General features: G+C 38.1%; 1 protein-coding gene across 1 annotated transcript; it reads left to right on the forward strand.

Annotated features, from left to right (window-relative positions):
- Positions 1 to 470: 470 nt before the first annotated feature.
- Positions 471 to 1,470, forward strand: LOC149182843 (uncharacterized). The gene has a single exon (XM_089418632.1). It carries the CDS (start codon positions 608 to 610, stop codon positions 1,379 to 1,381), a length of 774 nt encoding a protein of 257 aa, XP_089274758.1. The 5' UTR covers positions 471 to 607; the 3' UTR covers positions 1,382 to 1,470.
- The last annotated feature ends 11,271 nt before the right edge of the window (positions 1,471 to 12,741 follow it).

Here is a 12,741-nt window from a genome sequence, read left to right on the forward strand (position 1 = left end):
ATTTAGAAACTTAAAAAAAATTCAATAAACAAACCTTACTTGCCAAGAATAAATTAACAATTTTATTAAAAAAATAACAATGAGTAGGAAATGATATAAACCTGGTGTCGACTGTGTCCCATCCTTTCACTCTAAAGCATTTGGCCTCGTATCTTGTGTGACACGTGGTGTCTCAAACATCATCCACTTACTCATTTGGTCCTGTATCTTGTGCGATACGTGGCATCTCTAACTTCATCCACTTGTACTCGTTTGGGCCTGTATTTCGTGCGACACGTGGCATTTCTAACTTCATCCACTAACTCATTTGGCCCTGTATCTTGTGCGACACGTGGCATCTCTTCGACCCATTTAAATTTTGTGGAGCAGGTCAAACATATAATTTAATTTCATGCATCTCGCTCCCGCCAAATTTCTTCCCGCCAAATGTTGATATCCACCTCTTTGGTGAATAATTTAAAACGCTTCGAGTACCTCAACAAACATCACCAAAGGTTTTCCTCTCGGCCGGAGTCACGAGTTCGATTCTGGTTAGGACCGTATTCAGCTGATTGCTGAGTTCCATTTCTGTTGCTTGGAAGTTCTAGTGCTCTGTAGGGTTGATAAGATGGTTCTACCCCTGGCACCTGGGAAGTTTTATGGAGGCAGTCTTCCAAGGCCATGGATCTACGGTGATGTGAAGTTCAACTCGGAGAGAGTCGATCCCCCGCCCCCTCCCTCGGCCCCGCTTCTGTCATGGGCGAACGAGGCGCACTGGTCTATGGGCGGTCTCTCCTCCAAGAGAAAGCGAATGCAGGGCAAGATTGAAGGAAGCATCAAGAAACTCAGAGCCATTGAAGAGGAGGAGGAGGAAGCCGAAGATCTTGCTGTCTCGGGAGGTTTCGAGGCTTCTAAATCCAGCACCGCCCGTGCTACAATTGCTGACGAAGGTATAATTACATCCGGCATGGAAACTAATGAAAAACCTTCTGAAAAAGGCTCTTCGGGTGCTCGAACCCAGGCGAATCTTTCTGAAAAAGATTCTTCGGGGGTTCGAGCCGAGGCAAATCCTTCTGAAAAAGGCTCTTCGGGGGTTCGAACCCAGGCAAAGAAGTCGATCCAGCGTGATCCTTCTTCTGATAAGGTGCAAAAGAGTGATCAGGGTACTTCAGGGTTTGTTGAGGCTTCTGCCAATGTTAAAGCCGCTGAAGACAATGTGGGTATTAGGGTTTCTCCCAGGAATAAGATGAGGAAAGGGGAGTCTGAGAACGCAGGAGTCGAACCCGAGACTAGCAAGGATGATAAATCTGCGAGACGCAGCGGCCGTATTTCATCCCCTGCATTGGCGAGCTCCAGGGTCTGTACAAGGTCATCTGGTTCTCGTTTGGTCGCTGCCATGTGACCGACCGCTTGTGTAAATGGGCTTTTCTTGAGGGGATTTTGTTGTGTCCCGTAACAGTGGAAAGATAAATATTGGTGCTTTTGATTTTATTCTGCGTCTATTATTAAGAAATAGCATAGATCTATTTTTTAAATATGGATTTAACCTGACTCGATCCATTAAATTATAGATTTATTTTTAAATGTGGATTTAACTTTAGTAGATTTATCTTTTAAATATAAATTTAGCCATGGATTAATTTTTTAAATATAGATTTAATATGAGTTCATAAAGATTTAACTTTTTTTCTTCATGAATTGATATTATTTAAATGTTTTGTATAGTTATTTTATTTTTATTTTTAGATTTTTAAGTTTTTTTTGGTTAATATAAATAAAATTTCAACTTTAATGATGGACTAACATATCCTTACACAAAATAAACTATACTGCTTTATAGAATAAACCTCTAAATAAAATAAAAATAGAACTTTTTTTAAAGCTTAAATTTTCAAAGCCTTATAAAAAATAATTTCCTTTCTAAAACACTTTGAATCTAAAGGCATTGTATTTTAAATCAAATGTAAACACTTTGAATCTAAAGGCATTGTATTTTAAATCAAATGTAAACACTTTGAATCTAAAGGCATTGTATTTTAAATCAAATGCAACATGGATAGCTTGTAGGATGCATAACAATCAAACTACACAAAATTGTAGACCTTCATTTTTGTATTTTTGCAATTTTTTTAAAACATTACAAATAAGTAAAATCACGTTTATCTCTATAATGTTTGCACATGAGTGCACGGTATGATGGTCGGGCAGTTGGCTTACTCGCACCCCGCTCGTGTTCGATCCTCCATATTGTGATGCTGCATGGCAGCCTATATGTGACTTCGTGATTGTATAATGGTATATGTTGATTGATGTGACAGATGTTGTTTGTACATATGTAAAAATTGTACATAAAGGCCTAATATAATGCTTCTTCAGGGGACTAGCCACCCCCATTTTTTTTTAAATATGTTTATGTTCGGTAGTGGGGGAGTAAAAAAGCATTTTGAATATGCAACAACTCGTAAATTAGTTATATATTCAACTTAATGTCTTTCCTCTATGTAGTTTTTAGTTTTAATACATTTTCCAAGCCTCGGGCCATTACTTTCCTTTGGTCATATAACCTTATCCTAGTTTATGTTAGTTGATTATATAGTCTTTTGTTTCATTTTTGTTTGAGCTTATTTTAATTGTTTGAGAATGATTCTTGTGGTGACTAGCTTCTTTCTAAGGAAACTCAACACATCAAGAGTCTTCCCTCCCTTATCCATAGTGAAGTTTGATAATTTGCTGCATTTGTTAAGGAAAAAATATTTTGAGCATGGAGTTGTGTTATATTTGGAAAGGTAGGTTGTCATTTATGACTTGTGCTTTAGTCCCTTTGTCAACCTTCTTTGCTAATCAAATACATATAAAGGGGAAAGATTGAACTAGTGCCCCATTTAGACCTTTGTAAGCTTTTTAATGGATTTCCACTTAATTAGAGGAATTCTCTTTTTCTCCCTTTCTTAGTTTAAAGAAATTTAACATTTTTTTCTTATCTTTTCAATTGTTACTCATTAGGATATATGACATGGAATATGCCAATGCAAAATTGCTTTGGGCACTTACTTAAACACAAAGCTACAACTCATTGACAACCATTTATAACACCAATTTAAGTTTTTTTATTTTCAATTTTCCCATACAACCAAATCCAATCTAGGAAAACTATAATAATTAGGTTTCAACAAAAGTTACGTGAGCCCTTAGTTGAACATTATGATTTGGAAATGTAGGGGTTAGATGTAATGTTTTTTCTTGAGCCTCAAATGTTTCATTAAAGGATATCAAAGATATTTGAATATTAATTTCCATTCCAATTGCTTTATAATGGAAATCCAAAATCTCTTTAAATTTTGCAACATCTTTAGACCAAACTTTCCCAAATGACACATCATCCACAAAAAATAGATGAGTAAATTGGAGAGATCTACATATCTTAATCCTTTTAATGGAACCAAAACTCTCAAAAACTAACATTGCCTTGTTGAGTTGTTTTGCCAAAGTTAAAAACAACAAAGACAAGGGGCACCTCTATGCCTTATGTGAGAGGAAAGAATTTTGAAGTAAAATCATTAATTAAAACTTGACATAAAGGAAAGACAACTAGCTATTGGTTGACCTTTTACACATAGCTATATATTGTTATACATTTGACCTATGAAGAATATTAGAATGCCAAAAATACGAGAACAATATTGCCAGAAACACAAAAATGGCACATGAAATGAGACAAGCTATAAAGATATACATTATTTAGAAGCATAATACAATGTTCACTTGCCTTTTCGAAGGGGAAACCTCCAACAAGTCAAAGCTCAATTACAATAAAACTCAATGAGACTTCCCATGCTATCCAAGACTATATATAGTTTAATGACATCCAAAACCCTAACTACTCATGGTCCCTTATAGAATACTAGTTAACCACTTTATTAACTATGACCCATTTATAACTAACTGTGGTCCCCTTTTTATAATGCAAGTCTACCACTTACAACATTATTAACGCGGATAACCCCTTACAAGCTTTATTGACACAACTAACTAATTATGACTTTGACGAGGCCCCTTGAGCTTATTACATAAGCAAAGGGGTTAGGGTTGGACCCAAACATGCCCTCCCCCTTCGAAAGCAACCTTTTCCTTAAGGCTGAAGTCGTAGAAATTGTTGAAGCGTAGTGATTGGCTCCCATGTTGCATCCTTCAGAGAGGTGTCTTTCCATTTGATGAGGACTTCCTTGATTGTGTGCCCACACAGATGTCTTTCTTGAACATCGAGGACTTGTTCGAGTTTGAGCCAAAGTGAACCTTCCTTGTCCAATTCTCGCATAATTGTTTGAACCTTGCAATTGTTCCCCACGACTTTCTTGAGACATGATGCATGAAAGATTAGGTGGATTTTTGAAGTGGGTAACAGTGCCAATTTGTAAGTGACTACGCTAATATGTTGAATTACTTGATAAGGTCCATAGATTTTTGGGTCTAATTTGTGACAAACCTATTCTTTGAGAGAGGCCTGCTTATAAGGTTGGAGTTGCAGAAACACTTGGTCACCTACTTGAAAGGACCACTTTGAGTGGTGTTAATTGGCTTGTTGTTTCATTCGTTTCTAAGCTTAATGGAGATTATCTTTGAGATGAGTGATCATGGCGACATGATTTTGAAGGAGCTTATCAATTACCTGCACTTTAGAAGATCCTAAGAGATAAGAAGTTGGTGAAGTGTTGAGAAGTGCAACAAGAAAGTCTCAATTTGACTTTGCCTTGGTTAAATTGAGAAAATTCAAATTTCCACATTAGCAGAGAACTTGGGTGTAGTTAACTTGTGTGACATGGTCGTTGTCACTCAGTTAACTCAATAAATTCGAGTTAGAGTGTTTAGAGTTTAGTTAAGCATGTGTGATTGCTAAATTTTAGTAATCTAATTCAGTTATATTGAGTTGTATTCAATTAAACTAGTTCTAACAATTGGAGGAACTAGTGGAAGGTCAGTTGTGCAGTGGGACAATAGTCTAATTCGGTGATCATCTAGTTCGCTGATCAATCAACCTAAAATAACTAGTTCATGCAGAGAATTTGAGTTCCTAGTGGTGGAGATTCCAAGGCAGTGTAACAAGCAGTTGTAAACTAGTTGTGTATAGGTGTTGCAGGTAGTTAGATGATCAAACCTTGGGAATCGTGTAATCAATTGGAGTAAAATTCCTAAAAAATAGGGGTTAATTCTCTAGGAATTGCACAAAGAAACAGGGGCTCAAGCAGAGGCTAAAATTGACTACGTCTGGGTCAGAGCTTTTCATTGACTAAAGAGATAGGTTATTTGCTTGCATGTTGAGCTGAGATTGAGCTAACAATTGTAATACATCTCTATTCATCTGATTAATGTAAATAGGCTTGAGGGATTTTTCCCAATTGGGTTCACCTAGAAAAAATATTGTGCATGTGTAATTTATTATTGCATGTTTGATATTGTTGTTCTAAATTGTGAATTGAATTTCACGAAGCAGTAGAGTAGAATTGTGTCTCTTGATTTAGATTAAAATTTCTTGAGCAATTGTAATTCTATCACCAAAGTTCTACATGGTATCCAAGTTAGATTTCACATTTCAGCAGGAATTTCAAAGTTGTTTCTTAAGAGGTTTGAAGTTTCAACTTCAGTGTTGTAGGATCTCTTCAAAGTTAGAAAAATGACCTTCAACAAGTTGAGATTAGAGTATGCCTTGGAAGGTATCTCAAATTTCATTACATGGAAGGATCACATGGAGGCGATGCTTGATGATAACAGATTGCAAGAATATGTCAAGACAAACATTGCAAAACGAGGATCAACTGATGCCCCGAACTTAGCTCAATGGAAGAAAGATGTAGCTAAGGCAAGGAGAATAATCTTAGAGGAAGTGCGAGATCACATTGTCTCAAATATCGTTGGGAAAGAAACTCCTTTCGCAATGTGGAAGGCACTAACAAAGTTGTTCGACAAAAACAATGATCATAGAAAATTGGCCCTGAAAGTCAAACTTCGAAACATCAAGATGCAAAAGAATGATATTATTATGTAGTATCTTAGCATATTTACCCAAGTTCATGATGAGCTTGGAGGGGTTGGAGTGAATGTTGTAGAAGATGACCTCGTGAGCCTAGCTCTTGTAGGCCTTCCCAAAAGTTGGCATAGCTACCAGGACTCGGTGAACGAGAGGGAGAAATTACCGAATTGGGAATGCTTGTGGTGCGATTTGGTACAAGAAGAGATTAGGCGGAATACCAGAGACAGAACCTCATCCAAGGGAGAGGATGAAGAAAATTTTGCATTGGTTGGAAAGGGAAAGAAGGGCAAAGGGAAGAAATCTCAAACTAAACCAAAATCTAACTGAGGGGGCAAGAAGAAAGACTTGTCCAAAATAAAATGCTTCAATTGTCATGAAGTCAAACATTATGCTACAAAGTGTCCACACAAAAATTCTGGCAAGAACAACTCGGGAGGAGCAACAAGTGAGGCATTGGCTTCACAATTTGAGCTAGAATTCACCCTTATCGCATGCATGGCTAGCACTATGATGGGGAGTGTGTTGTACTTGGGCTCAAGTGCCTCGTTCCACATGATAGGGCATAGAGAGTTTTGTAGTGATATGGAGGATAACGATCTCCAGATGCATATTGAGCTTGGGGATGATGGAAGGTACACTGCTAATGGGATTGGTACAATAACCTTTCAGAGGGAGTTAGGATCTCCTCTTTTCCTCAAAGATGTCATGTTTGTTCTAGGCCTAAAGAAGAATCTCATCTCTATAAAAGTTTTGGAAGACTGTGGTTATGATGTGATCTTCAGCAAAGGGAAAACATTCCTAAGACACAACCACTGGACAGGTCAAGCAGATTGGGGTTTGGGTGAAGAACCTGTACAAGTTGGATGTGGAAGGTTGTGTTGCATTAAGCAGTAAGACAGAGGAAGTGCAGAGCCGCGATGTCAGTGAACTTTGGTACAAGAGATTGGGTCATTTACATCATGGCACCCTGAAAATTATGCAACAAATAACCACTGGCCTCCCGAAAGGAGCACTTGAGGAGCAAGATGTCTGCAAATGTTGTACCTTGGGGAAGTATATGAAATCCACATTCCATGAACGGGACAAAAAAGCACCTGCAGTCTTGGAAGGAGTCCACTCTGATGTTTCTGGACCTTTCTCGACAACCTCCATTACCAGACATAAACATTTTGTTATTTTTATTGAAGACTTATGAAGGAAGTGTTGGATCTTTTTCATGTGGAAGAAGGATGAGACTTTTTCAAAGTTTGTAGAATTCAAGGCACTAGTTGAGAAAGGGATTGGGAAGAAGGTGAAGGCTCTTAGGAGCGATAATGGAGGTGAGAATGTTGCGAATGACTTCAAGGAGTTCAATGTGAAAGAAGGCATTTGAAAAGAGTTGACAACACTCCACAACCCACAAAAAAATGAAGTAGTTGAGAGAAAGAACTAGAGCATTGTTGGAACTGCAAAAGCTATGCTACATGACCAAGGCCTACCATTGCATTTGTGGGTAGAGGCATGTAACACAACAATCTACTTGTAGAACTAGAGTCCTCATTGGATTCTTGGTATGATTACACTAGAGGAGGCTTTCTCGAAGAGAAAGTTGGATGTGTCATTAGGGGAATTTTGAAGTCTAAAATGGGCCTCCTAAGGAAATTATAAAATAGTAGTAGAAATAATAAAATAAGATTAGATTACATCATTAAATTTTAGAGGGAAAAAATATAAAACTATTTTTTCAACTCATATTTTCAAATTATCTCCCTATTGATTTACTCAAATTTCGAGCGACTACATTCATTGGATGCATAATTTGATTTCTCATCCAAAGAGTACCCATGTTGCATACTTTTGATAGACCCTGCTACACTAAAAATGAGAAATACATGAAAAATGTGATTGCAATCACGTTTTTTCATGTATTTCTCACTTTTCATTTAGTAGGGTCCATCAAAAGTATGCAACATGGGTACTCTTTGGATGAGGAATTAAATTCTGCATCCAACAAGTACTCTCTCTCTCGAAATTTGAGTAAAATCTTAAGGAGATAAATTGAAAATATGAGTTGAAAAAGTAGTTTCATTATTTTATTATCTTTTAATCTTTTTACTTTTTTACTCCAAAAATAGTGAATCATCCCCCATCGCTGATATTGTCATGTTGAATCCTATTAGTTCTTATAAATTTTATTTTGTTTGTACATTTTTCTTAGGAGGCCCATTTTAGATCTCAAAATTCCCCTAATGCTCACTTCAGGATTTTTGAGCCTCTGTTTACTGCCATGTCTCTAGATTCGAGGAAGAATCTTGAGCAGACAACAGAATTGGGGGTTTTTGTGAGTTACACTGAAACTCCACACAATTACTATGTGTACTTACCTTCCCTCAGAATGACAATTGTGTGAAGGGATGTAAAGTTTGATGAGGAGAAAGTGATGTGGTGCTATCTTGAGAGGTAGCTTCAGATTCCACCAAGAGAGGAACTTTTAGCTCCAAATGAGAAACCTTAGGAAGTTGTGGAATAGCCACAAATAGAGGAGCAGAGAGTGGAGACATCCACTCGACCAGAGCCATCTAGAGAAGGGATAAAAAGAGCCAAGGAAGCTGATAGATTAGTGCAAGATGCGAGGGAGAATGTGGGATCTCCTTCAAATTTGTGCATCGAAACTCCACACAATTACTGTGTGTACTTACCTTCCCTCAGAATGACAATTGTGCAAAGGGATGTAAAATTTGATGAGGAGAAAGTGATGTGGTGTTCTCTTGAGAGGGAACTTCAAATTCCACCAAAAAAGGAACTTTTAGCTCCAAATGAGGAACCTTAGGAAGTTGTGGAGTAGCCACAAATAGAGGAACAGAGAGTGGAGACATCCACTCAACTTGAACCATCCAAAGAAGGGAGAAAAAGAACCAGGGAAGCTGATAGATTAGTGCAGGATGTGAGGGAGAATGTGGGAGATCCTTCAAATTTGTGCACCGAAACTCCACACAATTACTGTGTGTACTTACCTTCTGTCAAAATGACAGTTGTGCAAATGGATGTAAAGTTTGACGAGGAGAAAGTGATGTGGTGCTCTCTTGAGAGGGAGCTTCAAATTCCACCAAAAGAGGAACTTTTAACTCCAAATGAGGAACCTTAGGAAGTTGTGGAGTAGCCACAAATAGAGGAGCAGAGAGTGGAGACATCCACTCAACCAGAACCATCAAGAGAAGGGAGAAAACGAACCAGGGAAGCTGATAGATTAGTGCATGATGTGAGGGAGAATGTGGAAGCTCCTTCAAATTTGTGCAGGAAAAGGAGGTCACCTGAGAGGTACATTGACTACATGGCTCTAATGACTAAGCTTATAGAGAATGAACCATACTCTTTTGAGGAAGAAATAGAGCAACATGTTTGGGTTGATGCAATGGTGGAAGAATATTAATCCATTGTAAAGAACAAAGCTTGGGAAGTGGCACCAAGATCAATAGATAAATCAGTTGTGGGTTTGAGATGTATCTTCAAGGTTAAGAATGCAGCGGATGGAAGCATAGAGAAGTACAAGTCCAAATTTGTGGCCAAAGGATTATCTCAAGTTGAGGAAATTGACTATGAGGAAACCTTTGTTCCTGTAGCAAGGTATTCATCCATTAGATCAATTCTTGCACTAGCTACACAGATGGGGTGGAAGATCCACCAGATGGATGTAAAAACAACATTTCTTAATGGTGTTATTGAGGAGGAGGCGTTCATTGAGCAACTAGAAGGTTTTGAGACATTTTATCAAGAGTGTCATGTGTACAGACTCAAGCGAGCATTCTACGGTCTCAAACAGGCACCCTGTGCTCGGTACATCGAGATCGATAGTTATCTCATTGGTTTGGGCTTCACCAAATGTGAAGCAAATGCAAACCTCTATCATATCTTGGTAGAAGGTAAATTGATTATCATTGTTTTATATGTTGATGATTTAATATTGACAGGTGATGAGCAGTTGATAAACTCTTGCAAGGAGGACCTTGAAAGGGAATTTGACATGAAGGACATGGGTCTCATGCACTACTTCCTCGGGCTGAAAGTATGGTGTAACACCCTCCCACATCTACCCAAGTAACCGGCCATTCGGTTAAACATATGGCGAGAAGTTACTATGATATGATTCGACCTCCTAAGTCACCTTAAGGAAGTGGAATCCATGAAAACACACTTTATTGACCTTCCACATCAGCAACAAGACTCCCAAGAACCATCCCAACCTCTCAAGTAACAAACCCTTATGTCCCACTGAGATTTTAGACCATTTAACCCCCATATTCTCCCTTGATATGGGCATGCATGCTTCTAGGAGGCTATGGACGCTCCCACAACATGGGTATGCTAGCGTCCAGGGACTTTTTTTCCTAGTGTTGTGCCTGCGTCCTCCAGATTTGAGCCACTTTTTCAGGCCTAGAGCCCAGGTCATTACCAAAAACTAAATGACATGTTTAAAACAATAAGAGAACAATGGAATAATGATACAGATGCAATCAATTGATTATGAGTTTGACTGGACCCCTACTAGCCATGGCAGACATTTCGTCAAACATGTCATAAAAACGTAATTTACAAGTTTAAACAACATGTCTGAGCATAGGGGCCTAATACTCATCTGAGAATTGCTAAGAAGCATTGGTGCCTCAACACATTAGCTACAATTTCATCCATTAGGCCATAAATACATTGTTCATTCATTTAGAAGTAAAAACATGATGAGAGCCATACATAGCTACTGTCATAATTCATGTTCATAACCAACATAATAACAATAGAAATACCAAGGAAGCAACCATAAAATCCACATATAACCCAATACAATACTCATGAAATAAAAAGGAGAAATTACCTCATATTAATGATGCAAATGCCAACCAGTTGTGGGATTTCCACGAACCACCTGACCGTAGACATGGCTAAGCCAAATCTCTCTTCATCCATTCACCCCCGTGCCATAATCCAAGAATTAATGTGGGATCTCATAAAACACACCAATCAAAAACCATCTAGGGCTTCCAGAGGCAAAAACACCTCAACCCATCAAATAATGATTCCAACTTACGATCGGACATCACAAAACCGTCACTAGATTGGTCTCTACTCAAGCCTTCCAGGACTCCATAGCGTTTGTTCCAACCAAGGCTTCTAGGACTAGTAACTCAACCCACAACTGTCGTCAAGATTCTAAAGTGTTTGTCCAACTAGGGTTTCCAGGACTAGTAACTCAACCCACCAAGGGCTCCAAAGCGTTTGTCCAACCAAGGCTTCCAGGTATAGTAACTCAATCCAAGTTTTTACAGGGCTTCAAGAGCATTTGTCCAACCAGGGCTTCCAGGAACTAGCAACTCAACCCAAGCTAAAGGAAACATGAGAACCAACCAGAAAATAAAAAAAATGAACCCACAACACACGACTACCCAAAATATGTAAGGTTAGGAAAATCCACTTTCAATCTAGGCAATCCTCCATGCCAGTGTCAAATCATGACTAATAAACCACATGAATATGCCATGCATGCCAAAAATAGTAAGGAAAACATACATGCAACTCAGTACCTGCAAGCAAAACTCGCTGTAGCTGCTGATCCCGATGTCCTCTTATACTTTCCTACTTTTCCTTTGCCTTTTTTGCCCCAAAACTCCAAGTATGCCACACTCCTCCAAGAAATTCTATGTGTGTAAGAGTATAAGAGAGAGAGAATAGAGAGATATCCAAAATTGAACTAACAAAAGTCTGTGTACTGATCCTCATAAGCCTTTTTATTAATGAGGCCTCTATTTTCTTCATTTTCCATTATTTTTCTTCAATTTCCTCCTCACATGCAACCTATGACCTTTCACCTCCCTTTTCTCTTAACTTCCATTATTTTCATAAATAAATGCCAATAAATGCCACCTTTCATTTCCAAATCCTTTGCCATTACCTTTTCCAATTTCTTTATCCATTAATTAACCATAAGTGATCCCCATCACTATGTTTTTACCCAACATTTAGCTTGGAATAAGTGTCCCATTAACCATGTTTATTATTTTACCTTTATTAACTTTTATTACATGGAATTTTCACTAGGGTTGTTACAGAACCCTCCCCCTTGGGGGAACACCGTCCTCGGTGTTCAAAAACACCTACAACCAACAAGGCTGTTGTAAGAAAAACATACTGCCCATGGAGCTTTATAACTTAGCTCGTTGCAGTATTTACAATGATCATCATGCTGAGAAGAAAACCAACATGACAACCTAACAAGTATAGCATCATAATTACATGACACCCATACCGCTTATTGGAGCTTTATAACATATCTCATGGCGGTATTTACATCCATATACATATTTACATATACCAAACATCACCAAAACATGTACCAAAACATATACCAAAGACATTTACCAAAACATCTACTCAACCAACGAAAAAGGAAGGATACATAGCCCACATTTGATCCACCATCTCCCATGTAGATTCATCGGGTCAAAATTGCTTCCATTTCACTTTAACTTGCTTGATTTCTCAGTTCCAGAGCATGAGAATCTTTCTCTGCAATATACACTGCGGTTCCAATTGAAATTCTCCTTTTGGCTCCACTTGCAATACAAACTAGTCAATCACATAATTAACATATTTAACATAATTCTTAAGCAATGAAACATGGAAAATATCATGGACTTTAATTGTCGAAGGTAGTGCAAGTTGATAGGTTACTGGCATAATCCTCTCAATAATCCTGAAAGTTCCACAAA

The sequence above is a fragment of the Pinus tabuliformis genome, chromosome 3_2, assembly GCF_031772625.1.
Source record: "Pinus tabuliformis cultivar Carrire ecotype Pingquan chromosome 3_2, CPIR1, whole genome shotgun sequence".
Lineage (NCBI taxonomy): Eukaryota > Viridiplantae > Streptophyta > Pinopsida > Pinales > Pinaceae > Pinus > Pinus tabuliformis.

Coding starts and splice junctions, on each gene's coding strand:
- LOC149182843 (XM_089418632.1), top strand. CDS start 608: ATGGTTCTACCCCTGGCACCTGGGAAGTTTTATGGAGGCAGTCTTCCA.